The 25,702-nt window shown below is 38.3% G+C and overlaps 1 protein-coding gene across 1 annotated transcript in view; it reads left to right on the forward strand.

Moving 5' to 3' along the window:
* UTP20 (UTP20 small subunit processome component) overlaps positions 1-25,702 on the forward strand; it is a 104,697-nt gene that overhangs the window by 65,506 nt on the left and 13,489 nt on the right. Inside the window, 13 exon segments of the mRNA XM_047740132.1 lie at positions 2,288-2,427; positions 2,638-2,720; positions 5,438-5,727; positions 6,790-6,929; positions 7,147-7,303; positions 11,265-11,363; positions 12,470-12,637; positions 14,001-14,167; positions 21,648-21,789; positions 22,653-22,769; positions 24,165-24,335; positions 24,573-24,704; positions 25,400-25,510. Coding sequence (XP_047596088.1) covers positions 2,288-2,427; positions 2,638-2,720; positions 5,438-5,727; positions 6,790-6,929; positions 7,147-7,303; positions 11,265-11,363; positions 12,470-12,637; positions 14,001-14,167; positions 21,648-21,789; positions 22,653-22,769; positions 24,165-24,335; positions 24,573-24,704; positions 25,400-25,510 — 1,917 coding nt within the window.

Here is a 25,702-nt window from a genome sequence, read left to right on the forward strand (position 1 = left end):
GTTTTGGTTGATGTTAACATGGTATACCCTTTTCGTGTTTTATTTTTAACATATTTGTGACTTTTTTATTTACTGTTGGTTTCTGCTAGATAGCATATAACTGATTCTTGGCGGTTTTGTCAAATCGACCTCTGCCTTTTCATTGGTTTTAGGCCATTTACATTTAATATCAGTATTAATATGGTTAGGTTTAAATTGTTGATGTTTTTACTTATTTTCCATTTGTCCCTCTTTATTCTTTCGTTGTATGGGATTAATTGGATTTTTTTTAATTATTTTATTTTATCTCTATTGACTTACTAGTTATCATATAGCTATTTTTATATAGGTTTTGGCTTTACATCAGTTTTAAACGACACTATCCATCGTTATTTTTGGTTTAAACAGTCAATTATTGGGTTGCCTGGGTGGCTCAGTCACTTAAGTATCTGCCCTCAGCTCAGATCATGATCTCAGGGTCCTGGGATTGAGTCCTACATCTCCCTCCTTGCTTAGTGGGGAGCCTGCTTCTTCCTCTGCCCCTCTCCCTGCTTGCTTTCTCTCTCTTTCTCTCAAATAAAATCTTTTTTAAAAATAGCCAATTATCTTTTAGAGAGATCTTTCAAAATAAGGAAAGATCTTTTGTATTTGCTTACATATTTGTGATTTCTGGTCACTTCCAGTTAATTACAATTTTCCAGTCATTCCTTTGGGTAGATCCAGACATATTCCTGTTTCATTTTACTCCTGACAGGAAGCCCTCCTTCAGATTTTTTTTGTGGCACGGGTCTACTAATGATGAGGTCTTTCAGTTCGTATTTGTCTTTTCTCATTTTTGCTTTTATAGGTAATGTTTCTAGGTATGGAATTCTAGATTGACAGTTATTTTTTTTTCTTTCTGTTCTTTAAAGAGAATTGCTCTACTGTCTTCTGGTTTATATCACTTCCAACAAAAAGTCATTCCTATCTTTATTCTTCTGAGTGTAATGTATCTTTTTTTTTGGCCTGCCTTGAAATTTTTCTCTTTATCACTGGTTTTAAGCCATATGATTACAATGTGCCTTAGTGTAGTTTTCTTCATGTTTCTTGTGCTTGGGCTTTATTGAGCTTCTTGGAGCTACTGAGTTGTAGTGTTCTTCAAATTTGTAAATTTTTGGCCATTATTTTTTCAAGAATACTTTGGGTCCCCTTCTTGCTTTTGGAGACCCCACTGTATATTAGACCACTCAAAGTTGTTCCAAACACACTGAGGCTCTTTTCTTTTCTTTCTTTTTTTTTTTTTTCCATTACTTTTTTGTCTGGGTTTCATTTTGTTTTACTTTTTATCACTGTGTCTTCAGGTTGACTAATCTTTTCTTCTTCCGAGTCTAATCTGCTTTTAATCCCATCTAGTCTTCCCTCCCAGAACTGTCTTTTCCATTTCTAGACATTCAGTTTGGGCCTTTTTTATACCTTACCTCTTTCTCTTTAACATGTTCTTGCTTTCCTCTCCCTTCTTGATCTTATGGAATGTAATTTTATCATATGTCTTACTGCCTTTGTCTACTATTTGTCTATCATGTGTCATTTTGGGGTCTATTTCAATTGGTTGATTTTTATTCTTGTGAGAGGTATTTTTCTGCTTCTTGGTATGCCTGTGCAACTTGCCACTCTGTGTAGCTCTCTCTTCTCTGGTGCTCTGCCCTGTGGACTCTAGGTGCCACAGCCTCAACTCTGTCTCCTTACATTAGGGAGACCACTGAGCCTTTTTGAGTTTCTCCTCTTGTGCTGCGACACTGTGAATTAGGGCAATTATAAGACATGCTTCATTTGTTACCTTTCTGTCAGGGAAGACTGAACTGTGTTGTTTGATGTCCAGAGTCTGAAAACTGCTATTTCATATATTTTTGTCTACTTTTCTAGTTTAAGATAGGAGGGTAATTCCAGTCCTTGTTCTCTATGATGGCATGAAAGAGATGTCTCCAGTGCAGTGTACTGTTGAAAGTTGAGCTGTGCATTAAAGTTAACTTTAGTGTTTGTCAACTTTTACACATGAATTTACTTCATTTACTGTTTGTAGACTTGAACCCATCAGAGAGGTCTGAGTGGGAAAAAGCCCAAAGTGTATTAATATCCTTTAAAGTACAGTGTCATTCCTTTAATTGATAGTGCCTTTTCTTAGAGCTAGGGGGAAAATGGAGTATAGTTTGGGCATTCCTTCCTTATAATTACTGATCACCTACTGTCTAAGCTTTTTAATGTATGAAATTTGCTCTGTATTTTGTTGGCAAATGTTATTCTATGTTACTGATCTTGATTTGTTTTACAGCATGAAAATATAACCATTGCTGCCTCAGAAGTTATTGGAGCTATTTGCAGACACCTTTCTTGGTCAGCATATATATATTACTTGAAACATTTCATTCATGTTTTACAGACAGGACAGATCAATCAAAAGTTGGGTGTCAGGTATGTATGGTCAAACTTCTTATTTTTGTTTTGTTTTTAAAATATCAGCATTGTATTATTTCTTGAAGTGGTCTTGCTAATCTCAGTTTACTTATAGCTTGTATTAATGAGGTTATGCTAATGTTTGTAGGTCTTCATATGTTTCCTTTTAATCATCAAATGATGTTGTGAATCAAATAAACATTTCTGTGTACCTTCTTTTTTTAACAGTTTGCTAGTAATAGTGTTAGAAGCATTCCACTTTGATCACAAAACTCTTGAAGAACAAGTAAGAAAAATCCAGAATGATGAAAGTAAGTTTTTAAAATTTCCATACTAAATTTTTGTTCTATTCTTGGATAACTGATGATGATGAATTAAAGTTGGCAAAATTCAGCTTACCACCTTTTTCTACAGTGACCAGTGAATGAATCAGGAGGAACTTAAAGCAGATGGTTTGAGTATTTGTGTAAAAACTTCTTTAAGAATAGAGAAGGCCAGTCTAAATTGTATGATTAAAAAAATGAGCTGTAGGGACGCCTGGGTGGCTCAGTGGGTTAAGCCGCTGCCTTCAGCTCAGGTCATGATCCTAGGGTCCTGGGATCGAGTCCCATATCGGGCTCCTTGCTCAGCAGGGAGCCTGCCTCTCTCTCCGCATCTGCCGCCTCTCTGCCTGCTTGTGTGTTTCTCTCTCTCTCTTTCTGACAAATAAATAAATAAAATCTTTAAAAAAAAAAATGAGCTGTAGATTATTTATATAGAAACCCAGTTTTACCACCTGCATTATGGAAAGAACATTAAGCAACAGATCCAAAGAAAGTATAAGATAAGAATTTAAATTAAAGTAATAGTTAATGAAATATAAAGTAGATACAATAAGAAAAGTTCATCAAAGCTAAAAATAGATATTTGAAAAGATTATAAATTGGCAAAGCTCTGTCAAAATTGGTTAGTGAAAAGTGAAAATAGAAGGCATAATAAACAACATTGGGAGTTTTAAAAGGTCATAGTTAAATGAAAAAGGTAAAATAATGTTATGATCTTTGTACTTATAAATTTGAATACTTGCATGAGACATACAAATTCTTAGAAAAATAAAATACAGGGGCACCTGGGTGGCTCAGTCATTAAGCATCTGCCTTCAGTTCAGGTCATGATTCCAGGATCGAGCCCTGCATTGGGCTCCTTGCTCAGCGGGAAGCCACTCCCCCTGCTTGTGTTCCCTCTCTCATTGTCTCTCTCTCATTCTGTCAAATAAATAGATAATCTTAAAAACAAAAATACATAGTCTGGCTTTAGAAGAAATAGAAAATCTGGATGCATCTCTAACCACTAAAGAAATTGACTCTGTAGATAATTAAAAACCATCTTCTAATGAAAATACCATGTTCACACTGTTTTATAGGGAGGTTCTACAAATATTTAAGGACTCGATAATTTCAACCTACGCCTGCCATTTTAGATGATTGATCGAGGAAGCCTCCACTAACTCATGAAGTTGTTATAGTTGGTTAATGGAATTTAACATATTAGCATCCAAAAAACATGTGGTCGTCTAAAGAGACACAAGGGAAATATTTGATTAAATTCAGCTTCTATTCATGATATCAGATGAGGACTAATTAGAAATTTCCTTAACCTGTTAAAAGAAAAGAATGAACACTTAAACGGACCAGTGAGCTAATTGTTTTTGCTAAAGACATTGAAATATTCTGGCCCTCAGTTTGCACTACTCCAGCATTCCTTCCTATTCAGAATTTTCTAATTCTGTGATTCATAGTAAAATCACTGTAGAGTCACACTAATTAATAACAAAGACTGGCTTGAATTTGTAGGCATTGTGTGTGTTTTAAACCACTAATATACTAAAGCCCCTTAACAGTTTTTCTTCAGGCAGTGGAATCTACATTTTGTAATTTTGCATAAACAGAAACATTAAAAATTAAAATACTTTATTTGCTTAACTATCTCTTTTCTTCTTAGATATGTTTGGAATATTTATTGAGCACCTACTATGACCTGGGCCTTTAAAGACATGGTCTTATTTGTTCTTAGAAAAATCTTACAAGAATCTTAGTTGGTAGTTACCCCATTATTTTTTATATGAAAAATTACATTTCAGAAGTGTAAAGGAATATGGTAAGTATAAAGCTGTATGGCCAGTAAACAAAGACTAATAGCTGCTATTTGTGAAAGTTAATGAAGTGTCAGAAACATATTTTGGGTGCATTGTTGACTTTATCTCATTTAACCGTCACAGTAGTCTTATAAGGTAGATGACGTCTCCATCTTATTGATAAAGAATCCAAAGCCTGGGGCGCCTGGGTGGCTCAGTGGTTAAGGCCTCTGCCTTCGGCTCGGGTCATGATCCCGGGGTCCTGGGATCGAGCCTCGCGTCGGGCTCTCTGCTCGGCAGGGAGCCTGCCTCCTCCTCCTCTCTCTCTCTGCCTGCCTCTGCCTACTTGTGATCTGTCTGTCAAATAAATAAAAATCTTTAAAAAAAAAAAAGAATCCAAAGCCTACTCTGGTCACATGGCTTGTTAGCAGAGCCAAGCCTGGACTTGCTTCGCAGCACTGTACTGCCTAATTTTCTTTAATAACTGAACCCTATAGTAAGGGACATTTCTGCATGAGAACTCTTGGCTGCCATTATGATTTTCATGCTCATGAGTATAGGTTTTTCTTTTTGGAAACCCCCAACCACAGTACTTTGGAAGCTTTTTGTTTTGTTTTGTTAAGACCCGCCCCCGCCCCTGCTGGCCTAGCCTCCTAGTGTATTCCCAAAGTACCCTGCACTTGCTCTCCCACCCTCATAATTGTGAGTTTACTTGTCTCTATTCGTCATTGGGCTCCAAACTGTAAGACACCAAAAAACCATAACCCTCTCATTTAGTGCTCTTTCCTCAACACTTATCTTGCCTACACATAGTGATGATTCGTTTTTATTAGATGTTGGTGGGAAAGACTATGTGACAAATTGTGTTGTTTCCTTACTTGATTTAAGGTGACTTTTGTTGTTTACTAAACATAGATGCAATAGAAGTGATCGAGTTGCCAGAGCATAAAACCATGGAATTAGAGCAAATGGATGAGGAAGAGAAGGAAAACAAATGTAAGAGTTTGTCAGATGATAACAAAGAATTGCAAAATCCTGATCCACCTGATTGTGAAGAGACATCAGCTAGAGAACCTGAGTGTATCTCGGGGTCCATCTCTTTCCTTCCTCGGAATAAGGAAGAATTGGAGAGAACAATTAAAAATATCCAAGGAACCATAACTGGGGATATCCTACCCAGGCTACATAAATGCCTGGCATCTACGGTAATCATTCTGTTTGGGACGCAGGATGTCTGAGTGAACCCCGGGTGTTTGTGGGGCCCTGTCAGTCTGAGGCTCCTAAACTATAATTGATTGACTTCAGCTTTGGGATTTTTCTTTTACCTCAGCATTTCACAACTTAGCTCCCTTGATTTGTCTCATCATCTTTAGGTTCATCTCCTGCTGCAGCTAAGCAGTGGTATTTCTTTGTTATGGTTTTCATATGGTAGACATACGCTTTCTATCTCCAAAGCAGTTAATTAGAGGACTCTCATTTCCAAAAAATAAAGGTTTTTAAAAATTAGAATATGTTTCCCTTTACAACATCTTGGCCACTTTTCTGCTGTTCAAAATTCATCTTCTTCCTGGTTAACAGGGATAACATTTAGCTGTGGATTCTCAATAAGTCAGAGCCTTTCCTTCTCAGTGTAAAACATGGATTGGCAAACTGCGGTCCATGGGTTAGATCTGGCCTGCAGCCTGTTGTAGATGAAGTTTTATTGCAACACAGTTACACTCATTGTTTTACATAGTGTCTAATTCAGCGTTTGTGTTACCGCAGCAGAATTGAGTAGCTTCAGCAGAGACCATAAAGCCAAAAATGCTTACTTATTAGACCCTTTACAGAAGTTTGCCAGCCCCTGGTATAAAATATTAAATAGATTACTTTGTATATTTGTAAATATAACTTCTTATTTGAGGCACTGTATTTCTTATATACCAACAGTGTCACTCAAAGTCTGGAAAATCCCAATTGATACAGATTTCTTAGGATTTTTATATATTTCATAGCAGTCTTAATTTACATCAATGAAAATATGGCTTTACTTTTTTCTGGTTACTCCTTTAGAAAAAATTTTCTTATTCCTACTAGTTTTATAAATTTTAGATGGTTATTCTCAAATTGCATAATTTAATTTGTTTTTTAAGACACTAGTTGTGGAAATGTAATGTAATGGAATAAGATGTATCAAAAGAGCTTACTTTTCAAATGCAAGGTTGCATGTTTGCAGGTCCCTGATCCACTTATTTCTATTTTAGTTTAACCCGAATTTTTTCTTACAGACTAAAAGGGAAGAAGAACACAAGCTCATAAAATCCAAGGTTGTGAATGATGAGGAAGTAGTTCGAGTTCCTTTAGCTTTTGCCATGGTTAAACTAATGCAGTCCCTTCCACAGGAAATTATGGAAGCTAATCTGCCAAGGTATATTGTGTGACATATTAGAAAAGTTCAATGAAACTCAAAAATTGGTTCTTTCTTCCTGACTCTTTTGTGAGGAAGAGGAGAAGTACTGTCACAATTTGCTGTGATTTCAGATTTTAACTGGGAAATTTGGGTACCGAATAAGAGACAAAAGGATGGTTGTATTTTTATTTGCTTCTGTATTTTTACTAGTCCTTTTCAACTTTTCATTTTCTAGTATTTTGTTGAAAGTGTGTGCCCTCCTCAAGAACAGAGCACAGGAAATCAGAGACATTGCACGCAGCACTCTAGCAAAAATCATAGAAGATCTGGGTGTGCACTACCTACAATATATTTTAAAAGAATTACAGACTACCCTTGTCCGTGGGTATCAGGTAAATTGTATTATGTGCCTTATATTCATTCAGGTTGGACTGAAATTCAAATATTTACAATTTGAACACGGTAAGTGGTAGTGCTTTGGGTCTATCTTCAGTAAAGTTGATCCACTATGGTAGCAATCAAGAATATTCACAAGTTTCTAATTTTAAAAATCTATTTTTTAAGAAAACTATATTTGATTTTTATAGACACTTCTAGGCCTGGGTTATATAACCTTTTTTTCCCAAGTCATTTGATAGACCCAAGTTTTGTATTTTTGAGTTCTTAAAAATACTTTTGTTGAATCCATGTCAAATGTATTAACAAAAATGTAAATGATAAAGAACATATACCAAAAAATAATAATAATAAATTAAAAATTAATAAAAATAAAGAACATATACATTTGTTTCAGAGTTGAACCATATAGGTAATAAAAGTAATAGGATCTCTAGGTGGAATACAAAGCTCTTTGAGTAGTGACATGGCTGGTTAGCTACTCCCAAGTGTGGATCTTGGATAAGCACCATCAGCAACACCTGGGAGCTTGTTAGAAATGCACAATTTAGGGGCGCCTGGGTGGCTCAGTGGGTTAAAGCCTGTGCCTTCGGCTCAGGTCATGATCCCAGGGTCCTGGGATGGAGCCCTGCATCAGGCTCTCTGCTTAGCAGGGAGCCTGCTTCTTTTTCTCTCTCTCTCTGCCTGCCTCTCTGCCTACATGTGATCTCTGTCTGTCAAATAAATAAATAAAATCTTTTTTTTTTTTTTAAATGCACAATTTAGAGCCCTACATCTGATCTATCTGCATTTCAGTAAGATCCCTGAGTGATCTCAAGTTTGAGAAACACTGTAGCTTGTTCTTTTCAAGTACCCAGTCAAGACTCCTGGTAGTTAGCTTTACTTCTGTACCCGAATTTGCTCAAAGATAAGCTTCCTGTTCTATAGGTTTTAAACCTAACACACTAAAAATATCAGTCTCTCTTTATATAATTTTTTGATGGTTGCTCTAGGAATTACCATATACATACATACTTTTAATATTCTACTTAGAATCAGTATTTTATGAATTCAAGTGGAATATAAAAATCTTACCACCATATGGATCCCTTTACCCTTTTTTAACTTTACAGTCGTTTGTTTATCTATATATTAAAAACTTCATCAAGCAGTGGTCGAGTTATTTCTTATAATTGTCAAGCATATTTTAAAGAGCTCAAGAGGAAAAAAAATAGTCTTTTAGTTTGCCCAGATATTTATCATTTCTGCTACTCTTCTTTCATTTCTGAATTTCCAGGTTTCTTTCTGGTAATCGTTTCCTTTCAAGTCTAAAGAACTTCTGTCATCAGTCTTGTAGGGCAGGTATGATGGCAGCAGGTGCTCTTAGTTTTCTGTCATCATTGACAATACTTTTCTTCCAGCACTTTAAAAATGTTGTATCACTTCCTTCTGGCCTTTCTGATGAATAATACTATTATTCAAATCATTGTCCCCCTCTAAGTAATGCATCGTTTTCTCCTCTGACTGCTTTTAAAGACTTTATCTTTGCCTTTATTTTCCAATACTTTGATTATGATATGTCTGAGTTTACCCTATTTGAGATTTGCTGAGCTTCTTAACCAAATTTGGGACGTTTTGAGCCATTATTTCTCCATAAACTTTTTCTGCACTATACTCTGTCCTCTCCTGGAACTGCAATGAAATGAATGTTAGACTTTCTATTTTTGTCCCATTGGTTCTTGAGGCCATGTTCATGTTTTTTATTTTTTCAGTTCTTCCTGGTTTTTTGGTATAAATTTTTATTGATCTGTCTTCAAGTTCCCTTACTCCTTCCTTTTTCATCTCCATCCTGCTGCTGGGTCATCCAGTGAATTTCTTATTTTGGTTGTTGGGTTTTTAGTTCTAAAACTTACATTTAATTCTTTATATCTTCAGTTCTTTGCTAGCACTTTAGTTTTCCGTTCATTTCAGTCCTCTGGGTAGAAAGCTAGGGCTTTATTGCTCCCACTCTGCCATGGGACCAAGCGGTGGTGAAACAGAGAGAGAAGAGCAGCTAGAGTTGGCCTGCTCTCAGCATGCACTTCCACTGAGGCAGAGGAAGGTCCCCTCCCTCAGAGTTGTGTCTCCTGCCAATTGCCATTTCTAGTCCATTGCCACCACCACCACTATAGGATTGTAGGGGGCTGGGGTGTGGAAGAACGGAAAAAAGAAAGGAAAAAACAAACAAACAGGGATTTCTGTCCTCTCTTAGAGCATTCTGTGTTCCTGCTTGTACTCATCAAGCCATGGGGCTTCTGGAGTTCCCTGCGTCCTGGCATCCACTTCATGTTAGCTGAGGGATACTTTTTTTTTTTTTTTTTTTTTTAATTTATTTGACAGAGATCACAAGTAGGCAGAGAGGCAGGCAGAGAGAGAGAGGGAAGCAGGCTCCCTGCTGAGCAGAGAAGCCTGATGCGGGGCTTGATCCCAGGACCCTGAGATCATGACCTGAGCTAAAGGCAGAGGCTTAACCCACTGAGCCACCCAGGCACCTCTAGCGGAGGGATACTGAACAGAAAACAGTGATAAATGCCCTGCAAGTTTGGTGGTGCTTGTATTCTGGTGTTCTTCCCTGGTAGCTATTCCATGCCCCTTTTCCAGGTGTTACAGCTGCTTTCAGTGGGAGAGACAGAGTAGTGTGTGCTTTCTCCATCTTACCTGGACTCAGAGCCCTAGTCAGTACTCATTTTTATTCTTTTCATTCAGCCAGCATTTATTTCATGGCTGCTTTATGTGACGTGCTGTGTTAGGCCTGAGCATAGAAGGATAAATACAGTATATCTCTGTCTTTTGGATTTATTCACATTTTAATGGAGCACCTGAGATACTTAAATGAGTAGCCCTTTTTTCTCTAACCACCTGTTTTTTTAAGTCCATTCCATGATTTGTTAAAATAACTAAAATAGGGATGGAAGAACAACTAGTTTGAGTTTTAATGTTAATTGTGTAGACACTGTCAAAAGTGTATTCTTCAAATGTCGTTCTTCATCCCCCACAAAAGGACTTTTAAGTATAAAGCTCTCAGCAAACATTTTAAGTATATAAAAGTACATGAAGATCTCCAGTAGATATATATGAAATTATGCCTTTAGAATCCAATCACAGGGTACCTGGCTATCTCAGTTAGTATAGCATGCAACTCTTGATCTTAGGGTTGAGTTTGAGCCCCACGTTGGGTGTAGAGATTACTTAAAAAATAAAATCAAATCTGTCTATTGATAACCGATTATGTACTGACAACCAATTATGTTTCCTTAGCCTTTGATCATTATCTGACATTCACTGTGATTATTTTATAGCATTAGAAGCAGCATAAAGAATGCAAAAAGCTTGAGAGGCAACATAACATAGTGATACAGAGCAGAGGCTCTGGCACCGGTCTATACAGTTTCAAATCCTGACTCTCCTCCCCATGCAACCTGTGGCAAGTTACTTGATCTCTCTATGCCTCAGCTTCCCTCTCTGAAAAGTGATGATAATATAGCACCTACACCATAGATATAGTAAATAAGGATTAAAGGATTTAATACATCTATGTGGTGTTAATACAACAGTATTAATAGCCAACAGTAAGCTCTTAGGAATGTTAGCTATGGTTACTGTTAAGAGCAAAAATGTGTTTCCTTCAGAACAGCTTTGGATTGCACTCAACATTGGCAAGCTCCTTAATTCACAAGTTGGTTTTTAAAGTTCAAGGCTTTTGTGCCTTTCTTTATAAATCAGTGGCCTGGTTTAGTCACAGTAGTAGAGCCTAAGCATGGTAATGTTCAAAATGATCATTTGGTTAAAGTCTCTTACATGGTGATACTTGTCAAAGCTTCTCCCTACAGTAATGACAGATACTACTCTAAGTGCTCTCTGTAGTACATCTTAGATCTTACTTTTTTCCTCATGTGTTATGCTTCACCATTCATACTCTTACTGTGCATTTCATTTTAGGTCCATGTGCTGACTTTCACTGTTTACATGTTGCTTCAAGGCCTCACCAACAAGCTACAAGTTGGGGATTTGGACTCTTGTTTAGATATAATGATTGAGGTAAGTTTTAGAAAAAGGAAATTCCACTGTTTTCTTTAACTGGGCAAAGGACACAAAATCAGTTCACAAATTAAGAAATAACTATAGCCTGCAGAAATGAAAATAATGTACTGTTTTATCTCTTAGATTAGTGGAGATTTAAAAAGCTGATCAAATGATGTGAGATGGGCACTCTGCCTTTGCTAGTAGATCATGAGTTTTGGTATAAACTTTCTGGAAAGAATACTAATGTTGTGTGTCAAGAGCTTTAAAATAAGCAAAAATTTCAACTACTTCCAAGAATCTGTTTTAAAGGAATAGTCAGAGATATATTTAGTCTGGGGTTTATATAAAAGTATAAAGCTTTACCTAAATAATGAAAAATAGAATAATGACAAATTAATAACAATCAATTTTTAAAATTGGATGATGTGATAATGGGGGGGATTAAAAAGAAACTAAATTTGCCACACAGCCTTTGTTCATTCATTAAAAAATGTAGATACTTAAAAACATTTTGAATTAAATGTATCAGTCTTGATAATTAAGTTGCAAATATCATGAGTTTTTTAAGGAGAAATTACTCTTTGGTAAAATCAAAGAATATCAAAGAATATCAAAGAAGAAGTGCCTGTCTATATATTCTATAATTATATATGTAAATCTACATAGTATTCTTCTTTTGTTTCCCCTTAGAAATAACCCTTCAGGTGTCTCTGTATTTGCTTGTCTTTCAGTAATTGGTCCCTGAACTACCTTGAAAAAGTGAAATCTAGGGCGCCTGGGTGGCTCAGTGGGTTAAGCCTCTGCCTTCGGCTCAGGTCATGATCTCAGGGTCCTGGGATCGAGGCCCGCATCGGGCTCTCTGCTCAGCGGGGAGCCTGCTTTCTCCTCTCTCTCTCTATGCCTGCCTCTCTGCATACTTGTGATCTCTCTCTCTGTTTCAAATAAATAAATAAAATCTTAAAAAAAAAAAAAAGAAAAAGTGAAATCTAATAGGAATTCCTACCATCTAATTTCAGTCCTGTCCAACTTGCTTTCCCCTGATCTAGATGTATCAGAGACTGCTTATGTTGACGTATCTTGCTGATTGCATTTAATTGCCATTTGGCTTTTTTCTCTCAAAGATTTTTAACCATGAGTTGTTTGGTGCCATTGCTGAAGAGAAGGAAGTGAAGCAGATCCTCTCCAAAGTCATGGAGGCACGAAGAAGCAAGAGTTATGATTCTTATGAAATCCTGGGCAAGTTTGTAGGGAAAGATCAGGTTACAAAACTTATTCTTCCATTAAAAGAGGTAAGGACTTGAATGTAATACAGGAGATCTCCACGTTACATATCATGAGTTCTTGGAAGGAGCCATGCAGGATAAACCTTAATGCTGGGTCTGACCACCGGGATTTCCGTTAGTGCTAAGGGCACCTGTACCATATAGCCACTAGCTGGCAGCCCTAGTTGGGCATTCTAAACCAAGAACCAGACTCCTAGATGTAAACCATGCAATGCAGAAGCAAAAAAATTGAAATGCAGGTGAATTTTATGGCTGGGTTAAGTCAGCAGCTAAGAACATAGCTTTTGTGGAGTCAGACGGCTAAGAGGGAGGAAAGTGGCATTTGTTGAACATGTATTATGTTCTAAGCATTGTTTCATTATCACTTCTAATCCGCACAACCACTCTGAGATCAACAGTACTTCTTTCATCTAACAGATAAGAAAATGCAAGTTCAGAAAGGTAGAAAAGTTGTGGTGAAGGAGGAAAATAAGGATTTAGCTGTAGATCTTTCTGTTCCAAAGCTCACATTCTCTGCACTGTTTTCATTCTGCCTCCTGTTGGTCAGGGACTGTAGTTTGCTTACCTTTGTAATGTTCTCTGTGCCTACCACAGGGGTGAGCATTCAGTAAATGTTAATATTTTCTTTTTTTTTTTTTACAGTATTATGTACTAAAACCAGCACTATTTAATGACATGAATTAACCATAATTCCAAATGTTTTGGTGTTAGATGAACTCTGTAATTGTTTCTACAATGCATTAATCTTATCTAAACCTAAGAATGTTAGATATGTCTTAAGGATGAAAAAGAGTCAACAGAATACATAGTTTTCCGTGTATATTATCAAGTCCCTCCAAGGTAATTAAAGTTATTAATACCATGTCCTGTGCAAGGGAATAGCTATTAAATGCTGAGGTATGTGTTGGGGTTGATGGTCCTGGATTCCCATTAAGTTTCTCTGATTTGGCCCAATGACTAATATCAAACCCTGAGGCTTGGCCATCACAGCACTTTATTAGTATGGCTTTAGATGAGTAGTGACTGCATTTTGTAAATGTTGTGTATGTGTGTGTGCTTGCCTATAACACACTTGGAGGGCTGACATCTTCCAAGTGTCACTTCATATCTCCAGCCCTGTGCCCTAAGGTCCCACCAAGAAAAAGCACAAGATATCCAGAGGCACACTTGCTGCTGACAGTGGTTGTCTCTGGGATTGAGGTTATATATTTGTATGTTCTGTTTTAAATTCTATTAAGAATGTTTCTTTTTTAATTAGGAGAAAACCAAACATATATTAAAAAGTAAATACATATTTTAAAAACTACCATCATAACAAATAAAAATGCAATTCTGTTTTACCTTCGCATGATATTTATGTTGCCTCTAGATCTTACAAAATACTACAAGTTTAAAACTGGCCCGGAAAGTTCATGAAACCTTGCGCCGAATCATAGCAGGATTAATTGTAAATCAGGAGATGACGGCAGAATCCATTCTATTGCTCAGTTATGGTTTGGTCAGTGAAAATCTCCCCCTGTTAACAGAAAAAGAAAAGTAAGTTTGAAATAAAAACAAAAACAAAAAAACTATCCTTAAGTGCTTGCTTCTGATAAGCCATTCAGTTCTTACTCGTAAGTGGATTAATTTAATAATTTACCTTAGTAGTGTGTGTGTGTGAGTATATATATATATATCTATATATCTATCTATATTATATATATAGATAGATATATAGATATAGATATATAATTTGCCTGAGTTATAAAGTGGTACTACTTTGTGGTGTTTGGGTTAACATCCTTCCAAGTGATAAATTTCACCCTCGAGATTAGGTTTTCCAGTAAAGGAATGACTTAGCTGTGACAGCAGCCAGGTATTTTGGCACTTCTCTGAGACCATTTTTGTTTTATCTACTGAATCAAAGTTAGGATAGATTTTAAATATTTACTGATTATATATTTTTATATATATAAATATATACTGGTTAAACAGATTTTTAGATCTCAAAAGGTTTTAAAATACCTTCCTTTGGATTTTACTTCTGGGTTCTTTTTTTTTTTTTTTTTTTTTTTTTTTTTCAGCATAACAGTATTCATTATTTTTTCACCACACCAGTGCTCCATGCAATCCGTGCCCTCTACAATACCCACCACCTGGTGCCCCCAACCTCCCACCCCCCACCCCTTCAAAATTCTCAGATCGTTTTTCAGAGTCCATAGTCTCTCATGGTTCACCTCCCCTTCCAATTTCCCTCAACTCCCTTCTCCTCTCCATCTCCCCTTGTCCTCCATGCTATTTGTTATACTCCACAAATAAGTGAAACCATATGATAATTGACTCTCTCTGCTTGACTTATTTCACTCAGCATAATCTCTTCCAGTCCCGTCCATGTTGCTACAAAACTTGGGGATTCATCCTTTCTTTCTTTTTTTTTTTTTACAGCTTTATAAAACATATATTTTTATCCCCAGGGGTACAGGTCTGCGAATCGCCAGGTTTACACACTTCACAACACCACCATAGCACATACCCGCCCCGATATCCATAACCCCACCCCCCCCCCCCAACCCCCCCCCCCCATCAACCCTCAGTTTGTTTTGTGAGATTAAGAGTCACTTATGGTTTGTTTCCCTCCCAATCCCATCTTGTTTCATTGACTCTTCTCCTACCCCCTCGACCCCCCATGTTGCATCTCCTCTCCCTCATATCAGGGAGATCATATGATAGTTGGTCTTTCTCCGATTGACTTATTTCGCTAAGCATGATACCCTCTAGTTCCATCCACGTCGTCGCAAATGGCAAGATTTCATTTCTTTTGATGGCTGCATAGTATTCCATTGTGTATATATACCACATCTTCTTTATCCATTCGTCTGTAGATGGACATCTAGGTTCTTTCCATAGTTTGGCTATTGTAGACATTGCTGCTATAAACATTCGGGTGCATGTGCCCCTTCGGATCACCATGTTTGTATCCTTAGGGTAAATACCCAGCAGTGCAATTGCAGGGTCATAGGGTAGTTCTATTTTCAACATTTGAGGAACCTCCATGCTGTTTTCCAGAGTGGTTGCACCAGCTTGCATTCCCACCAACAGTGTAGGAGGGTTCCCCTTTCTCCGCATCCTCGCCAGCATCTGTCATTTCCTGACTTGTTAATTTTAGCCATTCTGACTGGTGTGAGGTGATATCTCATGGTGGTTTTGATTTGTATTTCCCTGATGCCGAGTGATATGGAGCACTTTTTCATGTGTCTGTTGGCCATCTGGATGTCTTCTTTGCAGAAATGTCTGTTCATGTCCTCTGCCCATTTCTTGATTGGATTATTTGTTCTTTGGGTGTTGAGTTTGCTAAGTTCTTTATAGATTTTGGACACTAGCCCTTTATCTGATATGTCATTTGCAAATATCTTCTCCCATTCTGTCAGTTGTCTTTGGTTTTGTTCACTGTTTCCTTTGCTGTGCAAAAGCTTTTGATCTTGATAAAATCCCAAAAGTTCATTTTTGCCCTTGCTTCCCTTGCCTTTGGTGATGTTCCTAGGAAGATGTTGCTGCGGCTGACGTCGAAGAGGTTGCTGCCTGTGTTCTCCTCGAGGATTTTGATGGATTCCTTTCTCACATTGAGATCCTTCATCCATTTGAGTCTATTTTCGTGTGTGGTGTAAGGAAATGATCCAATTTCATTTTTCTGCATGTGGCTGTCCAATTTTCCCAACACCATTTATTGAAGAGGCTGTCTTTGTCCATTGGACATTCTTTCCTGCTTTGTCGAAGATGAGTTGACCATAGAGTTGAGGGTCCATTTCTGGGCTCTCTATTCTGTTCCATTGATCTATGTGTCTGTTTTTGTGCCAGTACCATGCTGTCTTGATGATGACAGCTTTGTAATAGAGCTTGAAGTCCGGAATTGTGATGCCACCAACTTTGGCTTTCTTTTTCAATATTCCTTTGGCTATTCGAGGTCTTTTCTGGTTCCATATAAATTTTAGGATTATTTGTTCCATTTCTTTGAAAAAAATGGATGGTACTTTGATAGGAATTGCATTAAATGTGTAGATTGCTTTAGGTAGCATAGACATTTTCACAATATTTATTCTTCCAATCCAGGAGCATGGAACATTTTTCCATTTCTTTGTGTCTTCCTCAATTTCTTTCATGAGTACTTTATAGTTTTCTGAGTATAGATTCTTAGTCTCTTTGGTTAGGTTTATTCCTAGGTATCTTATAGTTTTGGGTGCAATTGTAAATGGGATGGATTCCTTAATTTCTCTTTCTTCTGTCTTGTTGTTGGTGTAGAGAAATGCAACTGATTTCTGTGCATTGATTTTATATCCTGACACTTTACTGAATTCCTGTACAAGTTCTAGCAGTTTGGAGTGGAGTCTTTTGGGTTTTCCACATAGAGTATCATATCATCTGCGAAGAGTGATAGTTTGACTTCTTCTTTGCCGATTTGGATGCCTTTAATTTCCTTTTGTTGTCTGATTGCTGAGGCTAGGACTTCTAGTACTATGTTGAAGAGCAGTGGTGATAACAGACATCCCTGCCGTGTTCCTGACCTTAGCGGAAAAGCTTTCAGTTTTTCTCCATTGAGAATGATATTTGCGGTGGGTTTTTCATAGATGGCTTTGATAATATTGAGGTATGTGCCCTCTATCCCTACACTTTGAAGAGTTTTGATCAGGAAGGGATGCTGTACTTTGTCAAATGCTTTTTCAGCATCTATGGAGAGTATCATATGGTTCTTGTTCTTTCTTTATTAATGTGTTGTATCACATTGATTGATTTGCGGATGTTGAACCAGCCTTGCAGCCCTGGAATAAATCCCACTTGGTCGTGGTGAATAATCCTTTTAATGTACTGTTGAATCCTATTGGCTAGTATTTTGGCGAGAATTTTTGCATCTGTGTTCATCAAGGATATTGGTCTGTAGTTCTCTTTTTTGTGGGGATCCTTGTCTGGTTTTGGGATCAAGGTGATGCTGGCCTCATAAAATGAGTTTGGAAGTTTTCCTTCTATTGCTATTTTTTGGAACAGTTTCAGGAGAATAGGAATTAGTTCTTCTTTAAATGTTTGGTAGAATTCACCCGGGAAGCCGTCTGGCCCTGGGCTTTTGTTTGTTTGGAGATTTTTGATGACTGTTTCAATCTCCTTACTGGTTATGGGTCTGTTCAGGCTTTCTATTTCTTCCTGGTTCAGTTGTGGTAGTTTATATGTCTCTAGGAATGCATCCATTTCTTCCAGATTGTCAAATTTGTTGGCGTAGAGTTGCTCATAGTATGTTCTTATAATTGTCTGTATTTCTTTGGTGTTCGTTGTGATCTCTCCTCTTTCATTCATGATTTATTTATTTGGGTCCTTTCTCTTTTCTTTTTGATAAGTCTGGCCAGGGGTTTATCAATCTTATTAATTCTTTCAAAGAACCAGCTCCTAGTTTTGTTGATTTGTTCTATTGTTTTTTTGGTTTCTATTTCATTGATTTCTGCTCTGATCTTTATGATTTCTCTTCTCCTGCTGGGTTTAGGGTTTCTTTCTTGTTCTTTCTCCAGCTCCTTTAGGTGTAGGGTTAGGTTGTGTACCTGAGACCTTTCTTGTTTCTTGAGAAAGGCTTGTACCGCTATATATTTTCCTCTCAGGACTGCCTTTGTTGTGTCCCACAGATTCTGAACTGTTGTGTTTTCATTATCATTTGTTTCCATAAATTTTTCAATTCTTCTTTGATTTCCTGGTTGACCCATTCATTCTTTAGAAGGATGCTGTTTAGTCTCCATGTATTTGGGTTCTTTCCAAATTTCCTCTTGTTATTGAGTTCTAGCTTTAGAGCATTGTGGTCTGAAAATATGCAGGGAATGATCCCAATCTTTTGATACCGGTTGAGACTTGATTTAGGACCAAGAATGTGATCTATTCTGGAGAATGTTCCATGTGCACTAGAGAAGAATGTGTATTCTGTTGCTTTGGGATGAAATGTTCTGAATATATCTGTGATGTCCATCTGGTCCAGTGTGTCATTTAAGGCCTTGATTTCCTTGTTGATCTTTTGCTTGGATGATCTGTCCATTTCAGTGAGGGGAGTGTTAAAATCCCCTACTATTATTGTATTCTTGTCGATGTGTTTCTTTGATTTTGTTATTAATTGGTTTATATAGTTGGCTGCTCCCACGTTAGGGGCATAGATATTTAAAATTGTTAGATCTTCTTGTTGGACAGTTCCTTTGAGTATGATATAGTGTCCTTCCTCATCTCTTATTATAATCTTTGGCTTAAAATCTAATTGATCTGATATAAGGATTGCCACTCCTGCTTTCTTCTGATGTCCATTAGCATGGTAAATTCTTTTCCACCCCCTCACTTTAAACCTGGAGGTGTCTTCGGGTGTAAGATGAGTTTCTTGTAGGCAACATATAGATGGTTTTTGTTTTTTATCCATTCTGATACCCTGTGTCTTTTGATTGGGGCATTTAGCCCATTAACATTCAGGGTAAGTATTGAGAGATATGAATTTAGTGCCATTGTATTGCCTGTAAGGTGACTGTTATTGTATATTGTCTCTGTTTCTTTCTGATCTACTACTTTGAGGGTCTCTCTTTGCTTAGAGGACCCCTTTCAATATTTCCTGTAGAGCTGGTTTGGTATTTGCAAATTCTTTCAGTTTTTGTTTGTCCTGGAAGCTTTTAATCTCTCCGTCTATTTTCAATGATAGCCTAGCTGGATATAGTATTCTTGGCTGCATGTTTTTCTCATTTAGTACTCTGAATATATCATGCCAGCTCTTTCTGGCCTGCCAGGTCTCTGTGGATAAGTCTGCTGCCAATCTAATATTTTTACCATTGTACGTTACAGACTTCTTTTCCCGGGCTGCTTTCAGGATCTTTTCTTTGTCACTAAGACTTGTCAATTTTACTATTAGGTGACGGGGTGTAGACCTATTCTTATTGATTTTGAGGGGGGTTCTCTGAACCTCCTGGATTTTGATGCTTGTTCCCTTTGCCATATTGGGGAAATTCTCTCCAATAATTCTCTCCAATATACCTTCTGCTCCCCTCTCTGTTTCCTCTTCTTCTGGAATCCCAATTATTCTAATGTTGTTTCGTCTTATGGTGTCACTTATCTCTCGAATTCTCCCCTCGTGGTCCAGTAACTGTTTGTCCCTCTTTTGCTCAGCTTCTTTATTCTCTGTCATTTGGTCTTCTATATCGCTAATTCTTTCTTCTGCCTCATTTATCCTAGCAGTGAGAGCCTCCATTTTATTATGTACCTCATTAATAGCTTTTTTGATTTCAACTTGGTTAGATTTTAGTTCTTTTATTTCTCCAGAAAGGGCTTTCATATCTCCCGAGAGTGTTGCTTTAATATCTTCCATGCCTTTTTCAAGCCCGGCTAGAACCTTGAGAATCATCATTCTGAACTCTATATCTGACATATTACCAATGTCTGTATTGATTAGGTCCCTAGCCTTTGGTATTGCCTCTTGTTCTTTTTTTTGTTGTGAATTTTTCCGCCTTGTCATTTTGTCCAGATAAGAGTTTATGAAGGAGCAAGTAAAATACTAAAAGGGTGGCAACAACCCCAGGAAAATATGCTTTAGCGAAATCAGAAGAGATCCTGAATTGTGAGGGGGGAGAAAGGGGATAAAAAGGGGTTCAGAAAGAAAGAAAAAAAAAACTATTAAAAAAAAGAAAGCCGATAAAGAAAAAATATAAAAAGAGGAAAAAATATATATATATTAGATAAACTATTTAAAAAACGTTAAAAAAAGAAAACGGTAAAAGTTAAAAAAAATTTAGCAGAAGAAGAGAAAAAGAAAAAAAAATTGAAAAAGAAAAAAAAATTAAATTAACTGCAAGGCTAAAAAATCATGGGGAGAAAGCCATGAGTTCCGTGCTTTGCTTTCTTCTCCTCTGGAATTCCGCCGCTCTCCTTGGTAGGTGAACTTGGTCCTGGCTGGGTTTCCCGTTGATCTTCTGGGGGAGGGGCCTGTTGTAGTGATTCTCAAGCGTCTTTGCCCCAGGCGGAGTTGCACCGCCCTTACCCGGGGCCGCGCTGAGTCATCCGCTCGGGTTCGCTTTCGGGAGCTTTTGTTCCCTGAGCGCTTTCCGTAGAGTCTGGAGGACGGGAATAAAGATGGCGGCCTCTCGGTCTCCGGCCCGGAGGAGCCGAGAGCCCGGGGCCCCACTCCTCAGTGCGCCCTCAGAGAACAGCACCAAATGACTCCCGTCACCCTGGCCTCCGGCCGCGCTCCGAGCTGACCGAGCCTGCGACCGGCTCAAGGCAACCCTGAGCTGAGAGTCACTCCTCGGCTCTGTCTCTGCAGCCGGCTTCCCCGTTCTAATACCGGTAAGCTCTGCGACACTGAGACACCCCCGATCCTTCTGCGACCCTGCGGGACCTGAGGCCGCGCTTACCCCGCCTGGGCTTCACCCCAGTTAAGCCTCTGGAGCGATGTCCCTCAGCGGAACAGACTTTTAAAAGTCCTGATTTTGCTCCGTTGCTCTGCCGCTTGCCGGGAGCCGGCCCCTCCCCCCGCGGTCTATCTTCCCGTCGCTTTGGATTCACTTCTCCGCCACTCCTACCTTGCAGAAAGTGGTTGATTTTCTGTTTCTGGAATTGCTGTTCTTCTTCTCTTCAATCTCCCGTTGGATTTGTAGGTGTTTGCAATCTTTAGATAAGCTATTTAGCTGATCTCCCGCTACCCGAAGTAGTCTCAGCCTGCTACTTCTCCGCCATCTTGACTCCTCCCTCTTACTTCTGGGTTCTAAAAGAAACTCCTTGTCATACGTTTCAAAATTCAAATGGCATGTCCCCTTACTATTCATCTTAACTGTGTGTTTGTCGATCTGGTATCTCTTTGTGAGGTTCTATAGCCTTGATAACAACCTAAGAATCTTTCTGTTTCTTATGGTTAAAGGAGAGAAAATGCCCACAGTGAACATCACATTATTTAGTGCTGGGCTCCAGTCACCAGGCAGGGCCACTGTAACTGCTTGGAATGCAACATACAGTGTTCTTATCCCTGTTTCTCCTTTGTGATTGACAGAAATCCAGCCCCTCCTGCACTAGATCCACGTCTCCCACCCGAGAGCTGTCTTCTGCTTCCCCCAATTCCAGTTCGAGGTGGGCAGAAAGCTGTTGTGAGCAGGAAAACCAACATGCACATATTTATTGAGTCCGGGCTTCGGGTAAGAATTAAAGTGCAATTTGCTACCCACAGTGATGAGTATACTAAATTTCCAGTACTGCTCATTTCCACTGTAAACGCCTTATCATAAGTAAATTATTAGTTTTTTAAAAGGTGAATTGGCCCATTTACCCTTTTCTCTCTTCCAGTGCTTATTTTGATGATATAACTGTCTCAGAATTAATGATTCTGACCTAACATTTATTATGGGTTTGCTATTATTTTGTATAGGCAGCTCTAAATTTATTTTGGAATTTTTTTTTTTAAAGCTGTGAGCTTCTAAAAACAAAAATTTGATCATTTATTTCCTTTTAAAAGCCTTCATTGGCTCCCAGTTTTCCTAAGAGCCCAGTCCTCCTTCTGGGCTATGAGGGCCTAGCCTCCTGTTGTACCACTGCAACACATCCCAACCCCCTGGCTTCTGTTCTGTAGTCCCCACACTCTTCCCACTTCAGGACCTCACCACCTGCTCCTCTCTTTGCCGGGGTCCTCACAGAAGTCTCAAAGCACACCGCATTTACAGTTAATTAATTATTTGCTCGTCTGCCTTCCTGAGATCCATTATGCAGGGACCATGTTCATCTTGATCACTGCTGTGTCCTGTGTGCAGAGCCAGCGCCTGAATCAAAGTAAATGCTGAGTAATCACTTGGTAAATGAACTTAGCATCTCAGCCCCACCCTGAGCTCCCACTTTCCTCACTTATAAGAGTCTCCCAGGCTCTTTCCCATTCCTTCAGAATTTCTGCCACATTAGATAGAAGCATCTTAATATTTCATGCTTGTCTCTCAAAATCATTTCACCTTTACCTAACTCAGTTGGTCTTTTGAGCAACTGGTGTGAAATACCATTTTAAATCTTTTAGCTGCTACATCTGAGTCTGAAGACTTCCAAGATCAAGTCTTCAAGTGAACCTATTCTGGAAATGTTGGATCCTTTTGTCTCTCTCCTCATAGACTGCCTGGTTTCTATGGATGTGAAGGTGAGTTCTGTTCCTTCACAAGAGCCGTGTCATACAAAATATCCAGAACTTCAAGGCCTGTTCTTTACAAGATGATTGAGTTTTTAAGTGGATTTATGATATTATCAACTCCCTCTGTTCCCTGCATTACATTGCTTTTTAGTGTAACAATCCCATGTATTTGGATAGCCGTTAACAGTTTTACAAGCCCTGGAACATCCATTACTTATTTCATGACAGTGTCATGAGGGTGAGTAGTATGGTCCCATGTCAGCTGTAATCATCTTTATCATCCTTGATACTACTGCCCCTCACTGGTATGAATCCTCATAATGACCCATGAGGTACATATTATTAATGCTTCTGTTTTATCAAAGAGAAAATTAGGCCTTGGGCTAAGTGACTTGGCCCGATCACAGATTTCGTATATGAGCCTCAGTCTATCAGACTCCAGAACCTACACTTCTCCCATTTCCCAATTTCCTCTCTTACAGTGAAGGTGCCAGGAGGTTAAGTAATATCTCTGTAGTCAAATAGCTAATAAACTGCAGAGCTTGGGATATGAGCCCTGGCCTTTCCGACTCCCAAGGCCTTTCCTTTGTCTTCATCTAATTCAGTCCAAAAAGACCATTACAGCAACCAGACAGCATGGGTCTGTTAGGTAGAGTTGAACTAGGTGATGTCAGCAATTTCTAAGGTTTAGCCCAGAGGTTCAGGGGTTCTCATGTAATTGCTTGGTTCCAGCATATGTTTTTCATATCTTTTGCATAGCACTTAACTATATTAAAGTCTATAATATATTGTTCCCATGCTTAGTTTCTGAGCCAGCTGTCTGTTCCTTAAATAGAGGGATGGTGTGGGGTACCTGTCTCATTTGGTTGAGCTTCAACTCTTGATCCAAAGGTTGTGAGTTCAAGCCCCACATTGGGCATGGAGCCCACTTAGTAAAATTAAAAATTAAAAAAAGGTTGAAAACAGGGGGGCGGTGTTCTCTTTATCTTTGTATTTCTAATATTTAGAATGCCTTATATACATAGGCTTAGAATGGATTAAAGTACCAGTCTAGAAAATAGAAGTCATTTATAACGTATTTTTCCACACACAAAACAAAGGTGCTAAAATTAGCCAGCCCATCCAATCATTTACTCGTACAGGTTAAGAATATACTGACCACTTTTTCTTATTTGCTTGGGATATATCTTTACTTGCCATGGAGAAGCAGTAAGTTCTACCACAGAGAAAAGGAAACCTCCCTCTCTTCTTAGGCTTTTGGTACAGTTCTTCCAGACTGAGCTGGACAGAGTATTTTATTTTACTCTTTCAACTTGATCACTTTTAGAGCCTACATAGCCTTGGGTGCTGGGTTATTGGATTTGGTCACTACACAGGTTGATTGGTATTATTTTTGTTTTTCAGGTGATCACAGGTGCTTTACAATGCCTGATCTGGGTCTTGAGGTTCCCTCTGCCTTCCATAGAAACAAAAGCAGAACAACTGACCAAACACCTTTTCCTTTTGCTGAAGGACTATGCAAAACTTGGAGCTGCCAGGGGCCAGAACTTCCACCTGGTGGTAAATTGTTTCAAGGTGAGGTGTTTTCAATTGTACTTAAAATAACCAGGACCAGAATTAACATCAAAATTATAGTTTTCCCCATTGTCCTTTGTGGTCTTGGTCAGAATTTTTTCCAGATTAGTTTACTAAGGCCAGAGGGTTGGTATCCTGTGTAAAAAAGCACTGATGTTGCATTAAATCCATAATCATTTCAATGAATCTTCATTTGTAAGATGTCCTAGTTATTAACCTCACTATTGTAATTTGCAGTGTGTGACCATACTTGTGAAGAAAGTGAAATCTTACCAGATAACTGAAAAGCAGCTTCAAGTTCTACTAGCATATGCTGAGGAAGACATTTATGATACTTCAAGACAGGCCACTGCATTTGGTCTTCTGAAGGTATGTACGGTGTCACCAGCATGTTGGATTTTATACTTTATGAGTCTTAGGTTAGATACTTAGAATAATGTGGAACATAGTGTTTTGACTAGCTATAGATTTCCAAAATTAATTTGTAAACATTGTTATGATTTTGGTGGATTAATTGTAAGTTAATATATCTACTTATTAAGATGTTTGAACATAAACTCACTATCAACACTTCCAGAGACTTCTATAAAGATATAGGAAAATATAGGTTAAAAAATACCATGCTTGTGGGGCGCCTGGGTGGCTCAGTTGGTTGAACATTTGCCTTCGGCTCAGGTCATTGTCCTGGGGTCCTGGGATCAAGCCCTGTATTGGGCTCCCTGCTCTGTGGGGAGCCTGCTTCTCCCTCTGCCTCTTGTTTGCCACTCCCCCTGCTTGTGCTCTCTCACTCTGTCAAATAAGTGAATAAAATCTTAAAAAATAAAATACCATGCTTGTATTCATTGTATTAGACATTGGAGTTTTTTCCTTTATTTTTTAATATTGTAAAATATATATAAAACTTAAAATTCACCATTTTAAACATTTTTAAGTGTATGTTCTTTAGCTTTTGGCGATTACCATGATTATTTTTGAGGTTGCCTATGACTGCTTTAACATCAGGTCAGCTTACACCCATCTGCAGTAGAAGATGAAATGAGATGTCTTTTCCTTTTGTATCTTAGGCCATTTTATCAAGAAAGTTGTTGGTCCCGGAAATTGATGATGTCATGCGGAAAGTATCCAAGTTGGCAATTTCCGCTCAAAGTGAACCTGTCAGAGTCCAGTGCAGACAGGTTTGTCGAGACACCTTATTCCCATGGGAAGGGTCAGGTCCTGTCTTCTCAGTTTGGTTTTTAGAGACATGTCAACACTGGCTGAATTCTGTAGATTATTTTGTGTCACATGGTTGTTACTTTATTCTAAGACTCAGGAACCCATTTACTTATCAAGTATGAGGAGCAACTCTGCTTTGTCCTAAGGGCATT

The sequence above is a fragment of the Lutra lutra genome, chromosome 8 (genome assembly GCF_902655055.1).
Source record: "Lutra lutra chromosome 8, mLutLut1.2, whole genome shotgun sequence".
Taxonomy (NCBI): domain Eukaryota; kingdom Metazoa; phylum Chordata; class Mammalia; order Carnivora; family Mustelidae; genus Lutra; species Lutra lutra.